At 45.1% G+C, this 22,477-nt stretch overlaps 1 protein-coding gene across 5 annotated transcripts in view; it reads left to right on the top strand.

Moving 5' to 3' along the window:
- NOTCH2 (notch receptor 2) overlaps positions 1-22,477 on the top strand; it is a 146,960-nt gene that overhangs the window by 51,148 nt on the left and 73,335 nt on the right. For 2 of the 5 annotated variants that reach the window (XR_006174623.2, XM_008163149.4), the window contains exons 5-7: positions 3,420-3,542; positions 17,023-17,256; positions 18,711-18,866. Coding sequence is in view for 2 of the 5 variants with exons in the window: in XM_008163149.4 (XP_008161371.3) it covers positions 3,420-3,542; positions 17,023-17,256; positions 18,711-18,866 (513 nt within the window). In the remaining 3 variants the exon portion in view is untranslated. Of the gene's footprint in view, positions 1-3,419; positions 3,543-12,064; positions 14,168-17,022; positions 17,257-18,710; positions 18,867-22,477 lie in introns of those variants that run through there. The other 3 variants (XR_002888087.3, XR_002888086.3, XM_042851028.2) reach the window with 3 other exon arrangements.

The raw sequence follows: 22,477 nt of genomic DNA, 5'->3' as shown, positions 1-22,477 counted from the left end.
CCTAACTCCCCCTCCTCCCTCCCAGCCACGCGAAAAGGGCTGCCCAAGCGCTACCGGCTTCACGGTTTGCCGGGCAGCCTCCAGACCCTGTGCCCCTGGCCGGCGCTTCCCCAGCGCAGCTCCCCTGACTCTTTGGCTCTGTTTAAGAGCCAAGCTGCCCAAGCGCTACCGGCTTCGGGCAGCCCCCTTGCCTCCTGACCCTGCGCCGCCGGAGCAGAGCAGCTGAAGCCCAGGAGGGGAAGTGCCCGGCCGGCGGCTCGGGGTCCAGGGGCAAGGGGGCTGCCCGAAGCCGGAGCGCTTGGGCAGCTTGGCTCTTAAACAGAGCCGAAGAGTCAGGGGAGGAGCAGAGCAACTGGAGCCCGGGAGGGGAAGTGCCCGGACGGTATTTTTCCCGGACATGTTTGGCTTTTTGGCAATTCCCCCCGGAAGGGGGTTTGATTACCAAAAAGCCGGACATGTCCGGGAAAAACCGGACATATGGTAACCCTAAGTAGTACACAGTCTCTGCCCTGAAGCATTTACCATTTCCATAGACCAGACAAAGGGTAGGTGTAAGGGATAACTTACAAGCATAAAGAAGAACAGGAGTACTTGTGGCACCTTAGAGACTAACAAATTTACAAGCATAGTGATCAGTGTGGTGGCCTACAAACATCCTGTTACTGCCACAGTTTTTCTTTTAACTTTTTTGGGGTTGGGGTTTAGTGAGGGGATTTGCTAAACAAAAAGAGGTGGGAAGGTATGAAGAGCAGGAATGGAGACAAGCTGAGATGAAAAAGATTAAGGAAGAGGGGATTGGAGCGAACAGCCAGTCAGCACAACAATGTCCAGTCAACCCTGTAGAAAATAGACATCAGTGTCTGACGTCCCCTGCTTCTGAAGCTGCTTTACTGGCTTTGGTCTGTGGCTGGCTCCTCCCTGCACGTTCTTCCCTGCAGCCATGTGGCCCTGGGGAGAGGAGTCACCACATTGTCCTAGTGCCCAAAGGCAGGGTCTCCCCTGCATAGGTTTGGCCTGGAAAGTGCTGGGTTGAATGGGACTTCGTTGGGCCCCATTTTACCCGAGTGTAGCAGTACCTGCTTAAATTGCTTCTGCAGCTGCTATCTATTTGCTAGATAGATAGCTAATCTGCTAGAACAGTGGTTCTCACCTTTTTGGGCTCAGAACCCATTTGTAAATGTTTATGGCCTGTCACAACCCAGTAAATAGTCTGGTGGTGGAGGCCCTGGGGTGGTTTTGGTCGTATCCTGTCCCCTGGAGGAGTTGGGTCCTGCCTGGCACTAACCCCACAGTGGCAGCTCCTGCAGCTCCTGTGCTGTGGGGCTGGCTGGGTTTGGCTCTCTGCTCCAGGCGTTGCAACGTCTGGGGTTGCAGCACTGCTCATGTTTGGCCCCACCCCCCTGGCAAGACCAAATTTGTCTGAGGGGAGTTGTGACCTGGTTCATAGGGGTGCGGTGCCACTCACTCAAATCTGACCTACCCGGACTCCCGTTGTCATGACGTCTGGGCCAAACCAGAGTGTCACTGAGACCCCAGCGGTTGCAGTGCCTAGAGCAGGAAGGTGAGCCCAGCCAGCCCCATGCGACCCTTTGAAACATTCTGTTGATCCTGTTTTGGGTCTGACCCACGGATTGAGAAACCCTGGATTACAAAACAACTCTCAACCTTGGTTTCATTTTGCCTATCTGTATAATGGGAATAGTGATTTATTCCCCTCACAAGATTTCCCAGAGGACTAAACAGTAAATGTTAGTGTAGAATTCAAGCATGGGAAGTGCTCCATGATTTAATAGCTTTCTTCCGTCTCTGTGTTTTTTACTCTTTAATTTTACACACATATCAAAGCACCTGAAATTCATATGAGGTACAGTAGAATAGCTAAATATGCAGTTCTCCTCTGGGCATTACCTGTTAGAGAACAGGGAAAGTCCTAATGTCACCAAAGCCAATGAAAATTCCTCATTAGCTCTGGGGGCAGGCACTTAAGCTCTTGGGGCTGATGGTCCTGGATGTGTTTGCTGCTCATGTTGGTTGCATGAATGCAGCATGTGAACAATGATCTGGTCTTTTTACAAAATAAGTTTACCTGGGGAAGTTTGGGGGTGCACACAGCATTCATGAGATGAGACAACTGGAAAAATCAGGGATCGGAAAACTTTCCCAAACAGCCTAATTTCTGTGCGACCTTGAACTCAAAAGCAGGTTGGCCTGACTCTCCAATGTGTCTTAGATGCCTGGTCCTGTGAGTATGCTTGTGAAACCTGTTCAGTTTGGGACTTACTTGATCTAATGTTCACCATGCTCTGAAGTCTGTGAGGTGGGGGAGCCCATGACCATAACTTCTTGGGAGCCTGAATCACTGTTCCAGAGCTGGCATCAGAGCTACACCTCTCTAATCTAGCTCTGAGGTGTTCATAACAGAACACTGACACTCGAGGGGAAGAGTGCACTCTCTGGATGAAGGGGTTGTCGTAATAATCCAAAAATCCCCAGAGACTAATCTGATTTACAAACTATATATTTGGAATCGTTCACTCGAGCCACATTGAAATGCAGCCTCCTTTAGTACAAGAAGTGAAGAATGCCTTATCCAACAGAAACTGCAGGGTGATTTTAAGGAGTTGGAGTTTGGCCTGGGTACAAGGATAGCTTCCTGTGAGAAGTGCCCTGGGTTCTTCAGGCACCCTAAGTGGTCAGGGCATGAAAATCAAATTGAGGAGGGTACAGATAGATAAGAATGGGGAGAGAAGACAAGCAAGAAAGAGTCCCCAAGCAGGAAGGGTATTCTGCACTGGCCTGGAACATAAAAGGAACTAAATATAGGGGAAGGGAGGAAGCATGAGCCAAACTGGCCAAAAGGAACGAGAGTTGTTCTTCTTCCTTCAGGATTTAGTTTATAGGCTGGATGAGATGAAGCTAACCCAAGTAAACACACCTGGGAGCCGGGTATTATCAAGAGGCACTAACAACTGCTGCAGCATGTTAGTTCATTAAGGCAACAGGGAAGTCTATAAAGAGAACAGAGTAAGGTAGTAGGGGACTAGCCACCAGGTACTGCCCAGAATGGGGCCAGTCAAACTGCTGATGTTCACAACTCCTGGAATATGTTCTTGTTGCTTGGTCTGGTCCTTTTCCCCCCAAGCTGGAGAGGGGCAGGATCAGTAAAGCGACTTAAGTCTTTAGCTGACTGGAGTACAATTGTTTTACTTGTACAAGCCAACCTACCTGTCCAAGCACTTTGGGCTCAGTAATGGCAGAATATTGTTACTGACAAGTCTTGGGTCAGACTGCTGCTCCATTGTGCAGCAGGGAGCTAGATCAACAGGAAAAGCATGTTAAACACCATTTCACACAGACAGGTAATCCTCTTTAACGGACCCCTGAAAATAATTTGTCTCATGTGTTTCTAATTTGGCCAGGCTTTGAAGGAAGCACCTGCGAGCAGAATATTGATGACTGCCCAAATCATAATTGCCAGAACGGCGGGGTGTGTGTGGATGGTGTGAACACTTACAACTGTCACTGCCTCCCGCAGTGGACAGGTAGGTACTGTGTAACACATTTCTGCTGGGGCTCAGTGGCTCATAGGACTGGGATGCAAAAGCTTTTACTTACCAGTTTAAATCTAGTTTAGGGTGGGCATGTCTGAAAGCTGTTAACACCTGCTGAGTAACCTGTGATGGTGAGTGTCAGTGAAATTCTTAGCAGATGGTGACCACGTCAAAGCCACCCCAACAATGGAGGATAAATTCCCATTTTAGCATTGGGTGGTGGTCCCAACAAATCTGGGATAAGGCATATTGGTAGGGGAAAGAGAGAGAGAATATATGGGAATCATATGTTACGCCTGCTGTGCCATTTCTTTTCTATGGCTTGACAACCATTGAGACTTTCACAAGCATTAAATAAATATAAAACAAAAAAATAATTGCACCAGATACATATGACTGAATCTTCACTTGGATTATGCCCTTGTGACTACTGCAGGATGCTGTCACCTTACAGCTATAGCACACATTCCACAGCTGCATAAAAATGCAACTGTACTGTGTAAAATGTTGTGTAGTGTTCAGGAAAATATTGTACAAGATGTAACGGAGCAGCCTACAGGACACACTGTCTTGTTGAATGGTGAGATGATTCTGGCCCTCATAAAGAGCAAAACTAAGTGAATGCATCAGTGTGATTATGGTGCGGTACGAGCCACTCCTTAGTTTGCAACTGACTTTTAGTTTAATGTAATTTTGCCCCCACTTCAAAATCCACCAGTAAAGAAACAGCTTCAAAACTAATAGACAACATCTGGAGCCAATGTAGAATTTTTCCTACAAATGTAAAGTGAAATGGACAAATTGTTCATGAATTCTGACCCTAAACACAGGCTTCTTGTACTCTTGTGGACCTCTAATGCGCTTTTCTCCTTGTATAACAAACAACCAAAGCTTAATTGGACTTTCCTATGAGATCTAGTAGTCTTCAGAGCTGTACAGTAGATTAGGCGATATTAAAGTTTTTTTTAAATATGAACATCTCTATGGATCAGCAGCTCAGGCAAGCTTAAGGTAGGGAATTTGGCTGCTGGAGACTGAAGGTTTCATAAAATCTTTCTAGCTTTTTTCCTGGTACAGATAATCATCCTCATTGTAAACCAGCCATAAAGGAGGCCTGTCAATGCAAAATAACTCTCCACCAAAATTGAAACTTAATCAGGCAATTTGTTTTTAAGTGAAAACACATCAGCGGGTGAGGTGTCCCAGAGCTTGACTTGTAACACTTTTCTCTATGTCTGAGCTTGGGAAAAGAGTGGAGGAAAATAATCTATGTTTGAAGAGTCGCTGCCTCTCCTAGCCCTAACCTGCAGGAGACCTGCAGAGCGTGGAACTGAAGAGAGCAGGGGCCTTGGACGGCATGAGGGAGGCACTCAGTGCGAGAACCCCAATGAATCTTTTGAGCTCTCATGCTTGCCCCACACTGCAGACCTTAAAAGATTTGTTGTGACCTGCAGCCTTTGCAAGCTTTAGGCTGATCTGGGGGTCCTCCTGAGCCTTAGATTTATGGGGTACCCTTTTGACCCCTCTCATGACCCTTAGTAATAGTCCCCTGAGGAGGCCATTCTGCCTTGTTGGGCCATCATGAGCCTAGCTAGGCATATAGGTTTGTTGGCAGGGACTGCCAACTCGCCCATTCTATGGCTCACATGATTGGTTGGTGATAGTTATTGAGCTTGCTAAGGCTTGTGGGGAGGTAGGGGCTATAGTTAAATTCTCAAGGTTTTCAAAGGCAAAGGCTGGAGTTCCCCACAGTGAGCCTCCTGGGCTGAGGGCTGCTAGGCTCAGGAAGTTTGTCATAAGCTTCGAAGGCCCTTAAGGGGCAGAAGTGTTTACCCGGGCAGAGCCCTCCTCCTGTGTACATCCTAAGGTCTGCAGGAGATGGGTGTTCTCTGGAGGATCTTACATGTGCATTAACAAGGCTCCCCTTCTGCAAAAGCAAGGGGAAGGGAAGGAGTGCTGCATCCCTTGTCCCCTTTGCTCTCTAGAACTAGTCTAAATTTTTACAGAAAAGGTTTGTGTGGGAATTACCTTCATTTTAAGGTAAAGTTAAGGTTGCGGGCACATCAGAACTTTGTATATGTTACCTTTCTAGAACACTGGCATTTTAGACCACGCAGACTTTAGATGCCATGAAAATTCAGAATTAAAGCTGATTGTATATGAATGTATACAACCTAAACTACTATCAATAACAGGCAGTTCTACCTTCAGCAATATCTCAGCATTTTCACTGCTATCTCTGCTCTGAAGGCTCGATTCTGTGAACTGCTGAGGACATTAAGTATAATATAGAGAGATATACCTATCTCATAGAGCTGGAAGAGATCTTGAAAGGTCATCAAGTCTAGTCCCCTGCCTTCACTAGCAGGACCAATATTTTTGCCCCAGATCCCTAAATGGCCCCCTCAAGGATTGAACTCACTACCCTGGGTTTAGAGGGCCAATGCTCAAACCACTGAGCTATCCCTCCCCCCTGAGAGATTGGCACCTCACTGAAACAGGTCATATGACATGTAGCGATCAGTTATTGGTGTCACTGGACAACAGCTAAAATGTGCCCAGATCTTGTAACTGTAGTACTTCCATTGAAAGAGCAAAGGTTAATATGGTGATCAAACAGCACAGGTGGTATTGGAGGAGCATGTGTACAAAAAAAAAGATTAATGTTCTCTGGCACACATTTTCAATACTTTATGGTGCACAAATTTTTAAGATGGGAGGCTGACCTATGAGGGCAGAGTTACAGCTGTTTGGTTGCTTTAACATTGATTGTTCACGCTTTCAGTGATTTGGATTTCTTTTAGGTTAACCTTGACTCTGAACTTTTGCGTTTCTAATCTTTAACTCATAATGTTCATTTAAAGCAATATACATTCAATCCAATGATACTTTCCTGCAACCTTAGCTTCATTTTCACAAAAAAATATGTTTGGAAATGTTAGTCTTTACCTGGCATCTCCCATGAATGTAGGAAATTACTTTTCATGCTAAGGGAACCTTCACTTTTTATTTCCATGTCATTGTCCCATGTCAAATTAAATTAGATAAATATTATTTTATATTGTGTCCAAAATGCACTGGGCACCTCAGGCAAAAGACATGGTTGCTACTCTTTAGAAATTCATCTAAATGGTGTAGCATGAGTTTCCCACCAGGATGTATCTTTCTATCTTTATCCTCACGCACAACTATTTCAAATTTGGTGACAATATATACCTCCAGACCAGTGGCACCGCTATGGGCACCCGCATGGCCCCACAATATGCCAACATTTTTATGGCTGATCTGGAACAACGCTTCCTCAGCTCTCGTCCACTCACGCCCCTCCTCTACCTACGCTACATTGATGACATCTTCATCATCTGGACCCATGGGAAGGAGACTCTGGAAGAATTCCACCACGATTTCAACAGCTTCCACCCCACCATCAACCTCAGCCTGGACCAATCTACACGGGAGGTCCACTTCCTAGACACCACAGTACAAATAAGTGATGGCCACGTTAACACCACCCTATACCAAAAACCTACCGACCGCTATGCCTACCTTCATGCCTCCAGCTTCCACCCCGGACACACCACACGATCCATTGTCTACAGCCAAGCACTGAGGTACAACCGCATCTGCTCCAACCCCTCAAACAGAGATCAACACCTACAAGATCTTCACCAAGCATTCTCAAAACTACGATACCCGCACAAGGAAATAAGGAAACAAATCAACAGAGTCAGACGTGTACCCAGAAGCCGCCTGCTACAAGACAAGCCCAAGAAAGAAACCAACAGAACTCCACTGGCCATCACCTACAGTCCTCAACTTAAACCTCTCCAACGCATCATCAGTGATCTACAACCCATCCTGGACAATGATCCCTCTCTTTCACAGACCCTGGGAGGCAGGCCAGTCCTCACCCACAGACAACCTGCCAATCTTAAGCATATTCTCATCAGCAACCACACACCGCACCATAACAACTCTAACTCAGGAACCAATCCATGCAACAAACCTCGATGCCAACTCTGCCCACATATCTACACCAACAACACCATCACAGGACCTAGCCAGATCATCTACATCATCACCGATTCATCCACCTGCACATCCACCAATGTTATATATGCCATCATGTGCCAGCAATACCCCTCTACTATGTACATTGGCCAAACTGGACAGTCACTATGCAAAAGGATAAATGGACACAAGTCAGATATCAGGAATGGCAATATACAAAAACCTGTAGGAGAACACTTCAACCTCCCTGGCCACACAATAGCAGATGTAAAGGTAGTCATCTTACAGCAAAAAAACTTCAGGACCAGACTCCAAAGAGAAACTGCTGAGCTTCAGTTCATTTGCAAATTTGACACCATCAGATCAGGATTAAACAAAGAGTGTGAATGGCTAGCCAACTACAGAAACAGTTTCTCCTCCCTTGGTGTTCACACTTCAACTGCTAGCAGAGGACCTCACCCTCCCTGATTGAACTAACCTCGTTATCTCCAGACTGATTCTTGCCAGCATATTTATACCTGCCCCTGGAAATTTCCATTACATGCATCCGACGAAGTGGGCATTCACCCACGAAAGCTTAATCTCCAATATATCTGGTAGTCTTAAAGGTGCCACAGGACTCTCTGTTGCTTTTTACAGATCCAGACCAACACGGCTACCCCTCTGATTCTTTCTATGTTGAATCTTTGCATGGTAATGTGACAGGTTCTCAATATTCCATGTCCATCCAGCACAGCTGGGGGTCATCCTTTGTTACTACTACTCCACCATAATCTAGTAGGGTTATCACATAAACATTCAGAGGGGATGCTACTATTACTAGCCCACTGAGGCATCCTCAGAATTAAATTCTGCCTTAAATCCAAGTGAGTAATGTTGGGTAAATGCAAGGATTATTGCTATCAACCCTGCAGGGTTTGGATACTTCTGTGGTTGGGATTTCTTAAAATAACCAGATATGGAGCTGCAGGAACAGATCTTTACATGTCTTGCATGAGTGTTTTGGTGAAGCATGGAGCCTCTCTTATGTAGCCTCTCTTATGTAGCCAAACTAATTTTCATCTGTTTACGGCTGTATAGTGGAGCTTTGCTAATTTTTAACTGAGATGGGCTGGGAAGCAAAATCTGTTTCTTGGAGTCTTTTGAAAGTGACAGCTCATACTGCTGGTCTCTTATGATTTAGTAAAGGCAGCCACTGCTTTGGAAGCCAAAATCCTGTGGGGTGATCTTGAATTGATACAGTGCTGCTCCACTTATTGCTTTTTTATTTATGTATTTTTTTGGAAAAAAGTGTGGTCACAATTTATGTATGTGTAAGCAAGCTTATTACTATGCTTAGCCTATACAGATGTTCCATTTTGTGACATGGTTGGAGAATGTAAGTGCTAAGCTTTAGTAGTGTTCTTCTAAAGCCTCCTCTTGTAGAGCTTGGTTATCAAACTGAGACCAATTTAAATCGTTTGCAATTTGAATTTCTCCTTTATAGCAAATCACTCTTAATCTCTGTCACGTCCTGTGTGGAACAGTATTGTGGATACCTAATGTAATCTGTGCTGCATCTTGTGAAGAACAGTACTGTGTAGTCTCTAAGCCCCTTTTTGTTGAAGAAGCCATCTGCCAGGCTTGATTCTTTGTAGTCTGGCCCACTTCACATTGCAAACATGAATTTCTCTGTTGGTGTCCAAATTCAGCCCTTGGAGGCTGTTTGGTGCTTTCAGCCTAGTCTTCCTGCCCCTGCAGCAAAGCTAACAAGCTGTGGAGACTCCCCACTTTGCTGGGGAATGCGCTTGGTTTTTCCTCTCCTTTACTCTTCTTCTCTGAGGATTCAATCCTGCTTTCATTGTGCAATGGCCAGAAACTGTTGTTGTCAGTAATGATCAGCTGCTCTCACCTTCAAGAAGCTCAACTGTGGTCCACCTGGCATTGCGGGTAGACCCTGATGTCAGGCAACTTCCTGCATTTGTCATTGGCACACCTTCTCAGGTGGTTCTTGGTGAAGCTCCCCCAAAATCATCTCTAGGTTTCTGTAGCAAGGAGGCGTGGCAGACACAGAGAGAACGCCGCAAGCCACCTGGTGGGTGGAGCCAGGAGGGCCAGGCCCCATATGCCGGAAGCAGAGGTGTGGGACAGGAAGAGGAAGTATAAAAGGCTAGTAGACAACCACAGTGGCAGTTGCTTTTAGATGTCATCAGGGCTTTACCATAGCCATTTGTTCATGGACAAAGCAATCCATGGTCTTTAAGATGGAGAGTGCACCTGTTCACCTGAATGTAGATGTCTCTTAGATAAAGTGTATGTACAAGCATATGGGGCTAGGGCAGCTGAATCCACCAGTTAACTTCATCTTGGGATTGTACTCAAGAAGTGGATTTGTCTCTAACAAACTGCTCTTACTTTAAGATTCTCTTCAGGGATGGGGGTCGATGCTTTCTTACTTCAATTGTTGTGACTGTCCTGTGCTTCTCATTTGTTGCACCAGGGAGCAGAGCTTTAGGCAGGAATTTTCAAAGGAACCCACAGGGATTAAGCACCTCAGCTCCCATTTAATTACAGTGGGATTTGGGCACCTTTTAATCCCTGTGAGGATGAGCCTGCCCTGTGTACTGGTGGATGAAAGTGCCACAGTGTGGCTGGCAGCCTCTGGGAGGAATTTTGGTCAAGTCAGCCTGAGGTGGCGTGACTTTTCTCTGCCAAGAAGGCTGACAAATATCAAAGAGCTAGAGTGAAAAAATTGCTATAAGATCTTGTGCTCTCATTTCTTGTGTTTAAATTTTCTCTTTTGACAGAAACCAATTTCCTCAGCTTCTGTTGCAGAAATAGATACAATAACAAGTAATATTAATTTTGTGGGGGCAAAAAATGGGCTATGCACAGGATAATTTTCAGCTCCAAAGTACTTCTCCATAACATTTCAAGTGATAAAACAAAGGCTTTAAATTAACCAGGTTAGAAAGGCGATACTGGCTCTGAAATCTCAAAGTAATCAGCTCTCTGAGCCCTAAACTACTGAATATATTTGCTTCTTACTTTTCAGAAATTTTAAATCCTTACCCAACAGTGAGTGATATAATGTTTGTGATGCTGGCAGGCCCTTCCATGGGAGAGCAAGGAGCACCCTTGCACTAAAATGTACAGAGGCTGGTCAGAAGCTATGGGAGAGTGCAGTCCTGTTCCCTATAGCATCTCGATTGGGGATTAGCTGTTCGAAAGGGGTCAGGGAGGGTAGGGGGAAACGTTGGATTATGATCCCTTTTCTCCCTTCTACCCCCTGCATAAATTGGCAGAGCTAGCCACTGTGGGGGGAGGGCACCCTGCACCCTGCAAAGGTGGCAGAGCTGCAGCTCAGGGATGCAAATCCTGGGAGACCCCAGAAAAAAATCCAACGTACTTGACCACAATTCATTCTGGAATCTGCCATGCAAATTCAGCTTCATCCACAGTGTGAGGATTCATGTTCAACAGAATTTAAACTCCTGCTTTAGCTAGGATTGCATTGAGTATGAATTATGAAATATAAACCAGATCTTCAATATCATTCTGCGCTGCTTGCTAATTCCCAATAATGAGTCTGGATTAGCAGATGACCACTAAGGAAACAGTGCAACTTTAATATGTTAAATGATCTCTGGGAGAATGAACATCTGCCAATCCAGAACACATGTTCCTCTTGTTCCCTCATGTTTGTAGTGATCTTCCAGCTTTGGAAGTACTCTTTGAATGTGCCAAGCAGTCTCTTGAGGGGCTTGTACAGTGGCACTCAAAGACATTTGCATAAACTTGTCTCCAAGATGAAGAGGGCTGGACTGCCTGATACTGAGTCTGGATTAGTGGGTGAGATGAGACTAACAGATAAGACAATTGTTCTAACTCCTGCTATCATCTTTGGTTACTTTCTCCTACTAAGACCTGGTCTACACTTATAAATGTGGCTGGCATAGTTGTGTTGACCAGTGAATCCCCATTCTCTCCCTCTCCCCCCCCCCCCCCCCCGACATAACTATGCAGAAGCCCTACTATGGCCTGGTCCCCACTAAGCCCCCACTTCGGACTAAGGTACGCAAATTCAGCTACGTTAATAACGTAGCTGAATTCGAAGTACCTTAGTCCGAACTTACCGCAGGTCCAGACGCGGCAGGAATGCTCCCCCGTCGATGCCGCGTACTCCTCTCGGCGAACTGGAGTACCGGCGTCGACAGCGAGCACTTCCGGGATCGATCCCAGAACATAGATTGCCTGCCGCCGGACCCCCCGGTAAGTGAAGACGTACCCTTAGATGTTGTTATACCAGCAAAAATGTTGTTTTGTTCATATAATGTAGTCTGTTTGTGGAACTGGTATAAGCTGTCTCTCCACTGGGGGCAGGTTGCTGGTACAGCTATACCAGCAAATCCCTTCAAGTGAAGACCAGACCTTATAGGTCTTTAGGTAATTACTAAAAATACATTGCTGTATTAGCTTGAGAACATGGAGCATTTTTGTGACTTTTATATTTTGTCTTACAGATCTTTTCACTTATTAGGTCTTTCCCAAGTTTACTGTGTTTTCTAGAGGAGGTGAAGAGAGAGGGATGGACGAGATGAAGAGTGGTTTAATGTGGTGATGTATCTTCTTTCCACCACTTCTCCATCACCATCCCATCCCAAAGCACTTCACCAGCCAGCACCCTTTCAGAGCACCCAATCATTCCATACCACCAGTGACTTTCCACATCATTCATTTTTCTCATTTATAATAGTGCCTCCACAGAGCCCCCCAGTAGGAGCTGCATGTGCAACCACTAGATCATGGAACTGTTTTCGGGCAATAGTTGGCGGTTAGGGGCATGTACGATTCACTAGAGCTCAACATTTTAAGTCATAAGGCTTAAAATCCCTTCTAACAGTACCTCGGTTCCAGTGTCTGCCTCCTGGAGTGATCATGAAATTATCCTTGTTTTCCATCGTTATCTTAAAATGATTGTAGTTTATATCTAATCTACTTTTAATTCAGATTCAGGATTTATGTTTGATAATAGATAAATACTGGTAGTTTTTGCTATATTGGGTTGCCTCCAGCTTTGCCCAAGATGGCAGATCATCAAAAACCCTTGCATTTAGGAGCTATTCCTAATCACCTGGGTAAGTTCTCTGTTTCAGATGGGCCCAAAAGGTGCCTTTTATGCCTTGGGGAAGAGCCATTCTGCTGCCAATGGCTGTGCCTGTGATGCCTACAAATTCTTCAGAAAGACACCAGACGGACCAAAAGACATGGGTCCAGCAAGGTGTTGTGGTGGTGCATGAATTAAGGAGACCTCTTCCTGAAAAGCCTCCCCAGACATGAATAATGTGCCCACTAAGCCTCCCTCCAGGCTGAGAGGGGTAGTTGTGGTCATAGTGCCTTGTGGAGAATTATTGAAATGAGTTCTAGGGGCTCAGAATCAGCATTCATCCAAAGTATTGGATCCATGAGATCTGATCCTGAGCCCTAGGAGGGTCAGAGAAAAGACTCTGACATTGAAACACAGGAATTGCCATGTTGGAACAGACCCGTGGTCCATCAGCCCCATTATTTATTCTCTGATGGTGGCAGACACTGGGTGCTTCCAACGAAGGGGCAAAAAGCCCCACAGTAGGCAGATGTGGGGTAATCTGCACCACCATGAAGCTCTCAGTCCCTAACGGAGATTGCTTTAAACCTTGGAGGATGGGACTTCATCTCCCTTCATTGCTTTATTAGCATTAACTGTGATAACTTTGGGTATTCTTATCCATCCCTCTTAGCAAGATTCAAAATTCTTGACTTCAGTGACATTCTATGGCAATAAATTCCAGAGTTTAATTATGCATGTGCTGGAGTATTTTCTCTTTTTGAATTTCCCACCTATCAATTTCATTGAATGTCCCCTTGTTCTTGTGTTATGAGGCAGGGAGAACAGAATGTCTTGATCTACCTTCACTAGACCATCCATTATGTTAGATGATTTTATCATGTCCCTTCTTTATCTCCTTTCAATGCTAATCAATACATTTCTTCAAACTATTGCCACAGGAATTTTCCATGCTCCAATCAGTCTTGATATCAGTGCCTGAAACCTCTCTATTTCAATACCCTTTTTGAGGTAGGAAGGCCAGTACTGTACATAGTGTTCCAGATGAGGCTATATCATTTATTTATATAATAGCATAATATTTTCTGCATTATACTATCTTATTAGCTTTTTCATCTGCACTTGCCCACTGAGTAGAGGTCTTCATTGACTTTCCCCTCCAATGTACATTACCTTGCATTTATCAACATTGAATTTCACTTGCCATTGTGTTGTCTGTTCACCTAACTTGGTTTCTCTAATATAAATAACTTTTTCATATGCAAAGTTTGTTACCTCACTGCTCCGCTCACCTTTCCAGATCATTAACAAGCTGTATTAAACACTGGACCTCCATGGAGATCCTTGAGACATTGTGCTGTTAACCTTTTATCATGATGAAAATTGACCACTTATTCTTACTATTTTCTTGTCTCTGCCAGTTTTTGAGCTGTGACAGGACTTTGCCTCTCACCCCATGGCTACTTAGTTTCTTTAACAGCCTCTTGTTGAGAGATCTTGTGAAAGGCTTTTTGAAAATGTAAGTTACATCACCTGGTTCTCATTTGTCCCCTGCTTTACATGCATGCAAGTCTAATTGGAAAAAGACAACTTTCCTTTCCCTAAATCATGGTGGTTAAACCCTATCATATCTTTCAGATGTTTTTGTTCTAGTTTAAAGGATCCATTCAACCAATTCACTAGAGACAGAGGTGAGATTTACTGATTTGTAATTCCCCAGATCATCCCTAGAGAATAGGGCCTCCAGACCTGGGCTGATGGGATCGGTCTCCTGCATTGGACTTTCTATCTGATCCAATTGGCAAAGCCCCCATGAGACACTCTGAGCATGTAATGATGTCATATGACCTGGAACCATGTTCTGCACCATCTTTTCTAAGGGCAACCCGTGGCCTGAGTCCCATTAAGAACAATAGATGATGATTGCCACTTTGAAAGAGGGTAGTCCTTGAGTTTCTCTGAAGACATGCCAACTTCTGAGAGAATAGCTTCCAGTCATGAAGAATAACTAGAAAAATGACCACTAATCCCGTAGTGCCAAAACCAAGCATTTAAAAACCATAAGGCTTTTAAAAATATGTGTTGGGTTTTGATTTACCGTCTGGTTTTTGAACCTCTAGGGTTATGCTTGGGGCACGATTTCAAGCTTTTCCTCCTTAACTAGGAGGGTTGGAAACTTTTAAAATGAGAACTGAAATTCTTATGTATTCACACAAGTCCAGGAGTTGGGGCTTTAAGAAACACTAAATATCGCAAGATAAGATAAAATTCCAAGAGTTGGCAACAGTGATTAATTTGAGCTATCTCCTCAAAAACTGCCTGATGCATTATTCAGCCAGGAGGGGAAACGATGGAAAGATGTGCAGGAAGATACAAGTGGGTGCAGGAGGGAAAGGGAATTTGCATGTTGGGGGGAGGGAAATGTGGGGAGCAGGAGAGAGAGAGAAAACGGGGTTTATACTCTAGGGCTGTGCTCGGCTCAGGCGATGCAAAGCCGCTGTAAACCCAGCTTAACTGGGCAGTGTACTCCAGTTGCCTTGTGTTGCTCTAAATCAGTGTGAAGTGGCCATAACCTAACTGAATCTGGAACTGAAAGTTATAATTTGAAAAAAAAAATTCAGGGGAACACTACATATCTTGAAATTGTTAAATTGTTCTGTCATAAAACATGGTAGCGTTCTCTTGGTTTCTTGTTTATGGCTCATATTTATAATTTAAATATGGAAATGCTGAGACAAACAATTAACATGGATTAACTGTTGAGCACATGTCAATAATTTAGAGCATAGATTCATAGATTCTAGGACTGGAAGGGACCTCGAGAGGTCATCGAGTCCAGTCCCCTGCCCGCATGGCAGGACCAAATACTGTCTAGACCATCCCTGATAAACATTTATCTAACCTACTCTTAAATATCTCCAGAGATGGAGATTCCACAACCTCCCTAGGCAATTTATTCCAGTGTTTAACCACCCTGACAGTTAGGAACTTTTTCCTAGTGTCCTATTAGTGGACTGTAGTTATTCCCCCAAATGAGCATTATGAATCCAGGAAATTCAGAGTGAAGGTTAAACTAGCAGGCATGTAAGTCTGGAAATGCACAGTTAAATCACCCAAACAACCTTAACTCTGCCATGTAGTGTCCCTGTGAGGGGAAAAATATGTATATACATTAGATATAGATGTTTAAAAATCAGTTTAATCTACTCCAGGACCACAGTCAGTGCCTTCATTCCTACTGTATTGTTACTGCATGGTGTCACGACAAGCATTATACACACCTGGGTTGATGCTAGGCCTATCAGACAAAAAAGTCCATCTGCACTTTTAGTGCTTTCACTGCAGGCCGCAAAGTGTGGCTAAAGCTGATGCCATTTTCTTGAGACTTTTCTTTGCAAATTCAGTGGACTTAGAGGAGAAAATAATCAATCGATCTTTGACTGGAAATAAGTTAACACTCAGAAGGCAAGAGAAATACAGCATCTTTAATTCCAGGAGCATCCACTTTAGACTGAGGGTATGTTTACACAGGAAAAGTTCTGCACAGGTTAGCCTACTTGAGCTATTTTGAATCCAGCCTGCGAAAATAACAATAGCAGTGAAGACATGCACCACGGGGGTTTGGAGCAGGTAATATAGGCCCAGCACAGACGGGTATGTACTCAGTTTGCTAGCCTGCTGCGAAGCCCACACTGCTGTCACCCCTACTACTGGTACTCATGTTAGCTGGATTCAAGCTAGCTTGAGTAAGCTAGTCGTGCGCAGCTTTTGCTGTGTAGACATACTGTGAGTCTGCTCAGGCCTTTACCAACATCTAGTTTATACTGGGTATGTCCAGAGACATGATGCAGATATTCCAAGGATAGGTATCTGCAAAACTATTCCTTGCTCATATACCCATGTATATGTTCTTCCAAGGCAGTGTGTCTCCCCTTCTAGGGCTGAGGGAAAATTCATTGTCACAATAACTAAATGGCCAGGAGCCTTTCTCCTGAGGCTGTGAAGATGGTAGTCAGTTGTGTTAATAGCTATGCCTGCTAAGGACTGGATTGGGACACTGACTATTCAGATAGGGCACTGGTAAGATGATGAAGTTGTCTGTTAGCCCTTGGTTAGCCCAAGGGGCTTATTTGTTGCAAGTATTTCTATCTTCACTTGGCAATGCATGGGTCACCTCCATTTGCAGATTAAAGCAATAGTGGGTACCTGGTGTATTTAATTATGTTTTTCTTAGAAGTACTCCCAGGACAGTCATTTTCTATTCCACAAACTGTCCCGTATTCAGGATTTCTGACTCTTCTTCAGTTAGTGGAATGGCATCTTGTGCAAGGCTTCCCTGGAATTCTGTTAAACTCGTCCCTCTTGACTTCCCAGGTCAGTTTTGTACTGAAGATGTGGATGAATGTCAGCTCCAGCCCAACGCCTGTCAGAATGGAGGGACCTGCACCAACCACAATGGAGGCCACAGCTGTGTCTGTGTCAATGGCTGGAGCGGGGAGGACTGCAGTAAGAACATTGACGACTGTTTCAATACTCCCTGTGCTGTCGGGTCTACTTGCATTGATCGTGTGGCCTCATTTACATGTATTTGTCCAGAAGGAAAGACAGGTAAGGATGAGAAATGCACATAGCTCTGGGATTGCTGCTCTGTGCTGCCGACGGACAGCTAGAGGTGTAGGATACCATTTCTAAAGTAAACTAAAATGTGCCTTTTAAAAAACTTTAAAAAGTGCTACTCATTTCTGGCTCAGGGAGCTCACACCACAGGAGCAACTCCCCCATCCGGTGAGAGGGTGCAATGTGCCCTCCTCTTTGTGGCCATCCACCACTTGTGTGGAAGAGGACCCTCTTTTGGGAAAGTTTCTAGCCATGCATGCAGGAGCAAAAGTGAAAGGGAAGGTTTCTTATACCCTCTGCACCCTCCTCACCTGTGCAAGGACCAGCCAGCATCTGGCCTGTCACAGGGTAAATTGTGAACAGTAAGATTAAAATTGTTTAACATGGAGGCTTCCAATAGAAATGCTTAAAAGCATAAATGAAGGCTAACGGGACAACCCTAACTGTCCCTATGTGTGCACATGACACAGGGATAGATCCTGGCCCATACACAGGCCCCCTGGTACCATTCAGGCAGTGCAAAGGAAGTGGCCTTGGAGAAGGAGAAACTGGGGCAGTTTGGACTTCAGGGCAGGCAAATGGGGCCCAAATGCTCTCTGATGTCACCCTGTGGGTGGTAAAGGACTCCTCTGTGACAAAGGGCAGGACAAGCTGGCCACTCTGCACACACTGAGGGGAAAGACCGTTGTGATCCCTTATTCAAGGGAGGAAGAATTACTTGCAGACCCTGTGAGGGCTATACTACCCTGAGAAGGTGTGGTTGGCTGAGGCCCTGTGCAAGTACTGGAATACAGCTTGTATATAAAACCTGAGCCCAGGAGATGGGGGACTGGATTTTGGAGCTCCTGTGCCTCTGAGATAACACACCCGTATGACTAAAGTGGGGAACTGGGACATGGCTGCATACAGGAGGAATGTTGCTTTAAAGCTGCCTTATCTGGCCTGGTGGGGAATCCCCTGCAGGTGTAGATAAGAAGCTAAGAGCATTGACACACCAAGGGAGCTGCACTGGCAGCCTGGAGGCTATGCAATAGCTCCTGACCATGTTGAGGACTAAGGAAGGGAGCTGCATTTGTGTCTTCACCAGAAGATGCACCGTGCTAGCTGGTGAAGGGGATAGAAAAACTAGCTAGGAAGAGCTGCTCCCAGCTGATGCTTTAAACACTAAACCATTATAGCATACAATGAGAACTGATAAATGCTTTGAAACCACAGCAATATGACATGCCATTGTATTATGCTGTACAGTACATGGTCAGATTCCAATAGCAAATGTCTGCACGTGACATCTTCTTCTGTCATGGTTCCAGTTGCCTCTTGGCATGGGAAATGGGGCCTAGATTAACAAAATCAGTGTGGAGAATGCTAAATGAGTGGTGCAACCCGATGAACAGATTTTATTCTTCTCAATGAACTGCTTAGTGTGACCTCCTTTGCTTCTGTAGGTCTCCTGTGCCACTTGGATGATGCATGTGTTAGCAACCCATGCCTGATGGGAGCTCTATGTGATACCAACCCTCTGAATGGACACTATATCTGCACCTGTCCTCAAGGCTATAAAGGAGCAGACTGTACTGATGACGTGGATGAGTGTGCTATGGGTAAGTTCCCATCTGCTAATAGGTAGGTTTGTGGATGTTCTACTTGAGAAACTGATGGAGGGAGAAATAGGAACAGCTTGTGGAAGTATGTGACCTATGTGAGGATACAAAGGCCCAGGATACAGTCTTTCTTTGTTCCATCAACAATTTAAGACTTGTGTTGTACTTCTGATTCCCAGAGCACTTTACAAACACTATAACCTCTCCCCAGCTCTGAAAGGTAGGCTAGAATGACCTCTTCTGTAAGGGAAGCTGAAATAGAGATTAAATGACTGCCCAGGTGATGAAGTCTGTCATTGAGGATCAAAACTCAGAGGTACCAGACTTTAAGATCCATCTAGTCAGAAGCCGGTCTCTGAAAGTGGGTAGTATTGGCTGCTTCAGGGAAAGGTGCAAGAAGTCCTGCGTAGTCAGTTATGGGATACTTGCCCCCACTGAAGTTTCTAGTTAATCCCCAATACTTACAGGTTGAAGCAAGAGAGCTTGCATTACTTCCATAACTCTTCTCATACTTACTGCTATAGCTCTGGATATTCATGTCATCCATATAATATTGCTAATCCTGATTAAACCTGATAAGCTTATGGCCTCAAGTACATCTTGTGGAAATGAGTTCCATGGGCTAATTATGTTACAGTAACTCTCCACTTAACGTCCTCTCGCTTAACATTGTTTCATTCTTGCGTCCCTGCTCCATTTAAAGTTGTGCAATGCTTCACTATAACCTCATTTGGCTGCCTGCTTTGTCCACAGGAGGCAGCCCCCCATCAGCTCCTTTAAGCCTCCCCCCAGCACCTCCCGCCCACTGGCAGACCCCGCAGATCAGCGCCTTCCCCCTCCTCCCCCTGCCTCCTACCCATGGCAATCAGCTGGCTTGCGGCGTTCAGGAGGGAGGGGGGAGCTGCACAGGCTCCCTCTCCCTCCCCTGCCTCCCAAATGCCGCAAACCAGCTGATTGCCGCGGCAGGAGGCAGGGGAGGGAGGGGGGGAGCCTGTGCACCAAGTCCTCGCTCCTCCCCCCTCCCTCCTGCCCCCTGAACGTCACAAGCCAGCTGATTGCCGCGGGCAGGAGGGAGGGGGGAGGAACGAGGATGCGGCGTACTTCCCCCCTTCCTCCCCTGCCTCCTGCCCGGGGCAATCAGATGGCTTGCGGTGTTCAGGAGGCAGGGGAGGTAGGGGGAGTCTGTGTGCCATGTCCTCGCTCCTCCCCCCTCCCTCCTGCAAGCCAGCTGATTGCCGCGGCCAGGAGGCAGGGGAGGGAAAGGGGAGGAGTGAGGACACGGCGTGCGGAGTAAAGGGGGAGGAGGGGGAAGAAGAGGCGGGTTACGGGTGGGGGTTTGGGGGAAGGGGTGGTGTGGGCAGGCCTAGGGTTGAGCCCCCCACCCCTGGTGCTTGCAGAGTAGGGGAAGCTGCCGCTGCTGCTGTGCAACATGCTTCTCCTAGCCTAGAGCACCTTCAGCCTCCTTGCCTGCCTCATTGTCTCCAGTGCCAGTGGGCTGTGCCTGTGTGGGGTAAGGCGGAGACACCACCCAATTATTGTACTGTACTGTATGCAAAAAAGTTTTTCCCTGGAACCTAACCCCCACATTTGCATTCATTCTTATGGGAAAACTGGATTAGCTTAACATCGTTTCGCTTAAAGTCTCATTTTTCAGGAACATAACTACAACGTTAAGTGAGGAGTTATTGTAATTGGAAAATGTTTTCTCTTAACCATTTTGTATATACCACCTTTAAATGTCACTGAATGACCCTGGTTTTGTGTTATGAGACAGGGTTAAGATTCCAATGAATCTTCTCCATATATTTTGTATTCATGTATTTATTTATTTTGTATATATTCATCATGTCCCCTCTTATCTGTCTGCTCTTAAGCCATTGTCTTCATACAAGTTTTTCCATGTCCCTAATCATTCTTATCCATCTCAGAACCCCTTCCAATTCTTTCTGAAGTAGGGGTAATCAGTAATACTGCACAGTGGTTTGAGCATTGGCCTGCTAAACCCAGGGTTGTGAGTTCAATCCTTGAGGGGGCTATTTAGGGATCTGGGGCAAAAATCTGTCTGGGGATTGGTCCTGCTTTGAGCAGGGGGTTGGACTAGATGACCTTCCAACCCTGATATTCTATGACTGAGGTGTCATTAGAGAAGGTTTTGGAACAAACTTATAAACTCAACAGTAATAAGTCACCAGGACTAGATGATATTCACCCAAGAATTTTGAAGGAACTCAAATGTGAAATTGCAGAACTGACTGTAGTCTGTAACCTATCATTTAAATCCACTTCTGTACCAAATGACTGGAGGATAGCTAATGTGACACCAATTTTTAAAAAGGGCTCCAGAGGTGATCCCGGCAATTACAGGCCAGCAAGCCTGATTTCAGTACCGGGCAAACTGGTTGAAACTATAGTAAAGAACAAAATTGTCAGACACATAGATGAACGTAATTTGTTGGGGAAGAGTCAACATGATTTTTGTAAAGGGAAATCATGCCTCACCAACCTACTAGAATTCTTTGAGGGGGTCAACAAGCATATGGACAAAGGGGGATCCAGTGGATATAGTGTACTTAGATTTTCAGAAAGCCTTTGACAAGGTCCCTCACCGAAGCCTCTTAAGTAAAGTAAACTGTCATGGGATAAGAGGGAAGATCCTCTCATGGATTGGTAAGTGGTTAAAAGATAGGAAACAAAGGGAAGGAATAAATGGTCAGTTTTCAGAATGGAGAGAGGTAAAGAGTGGTGTGTAACGGGCCCAGTCCTATTCAACATATTCCTAAATGATCTGGAAAAAGGACTAAATAGTGAGGTGGCAAAATTTGTAGATGATACAAAATTGCTCAAGACAGTTAAGTCCCAGGCAGACTGGGAAGAACTACATAAGGATCTCTCAAAACTGGGTGAGTGAGCAACAAAATGGCAGATGAAAGTCAATGTTGATAAATACAAAGTAATCCACATTGGAAAACATAATCCCAACTATACATATAAAATGACGGGGTCTAAGTTAGCTGTTACCACTCAAGAAAGAGATCTTGGAGTCATTGTGGATAGTTCTCTGAAAACATCCACTCACTGTGCAGCAGCAGTCAAAAAAGCAAACAGAATGTTGGAATCATTAAGAAAGGGATAGATAATAAGACAGAAAATATCATATTGCCTCTATATAAATCCCTGGTACGCCCACATCTTGAATACTGCTTGCAGATGTGGTCACCCCATCTCAAAAAAGAAATATTGGAATTGGAAAAGGTTCAGAAAAGGGCAACAAAAGTTATTAGGGGTATGGAACAGCTGCTATATGAGGAGAGATTAAAAAGACAGGGACTTTTCAGCTTGGAAAAGAGATGACTAAGGGGGGATATGATAGAGGTCTATAAAATCATGACTGGTGTAGAGAAAGTAAATAAGGAAGTGTTATTTACTCCTCCTCATAACACAAGAACTAGGGGTCACCAAATGAAATTAATAGGCAGCAAGTTTAAAACAAACAAAAGGAAGTATTTTTTCACACAACGCACACAATGGTTCAAAAAAGAACTAGATAAGTTCATGGAGGATAGGTCCATCAATGGCTGTTAACCAGGATGGACAGGGATGGTGTCCCTAGC

Source organism: Chrysemys picta, chromosome 8 (genome assembly GCF_011386835.1).
Source record: "Chrysemys picta bellii isolate R12L10 chromosome 8, ASM1138683v2, whole genome shotgun sequence".
In the NCBI taxonomy this organism is placed as follows: Eukaryota; Metazoa; Chordata; order Testudines; family Emydidae; genus Chrysemys; species Chrysemys picta.
The sequence above is the reverse complement of the archived record's forward strand: the minus strand, read 5'-3'. Positions and strand labels throughout refer to the sequence as shown.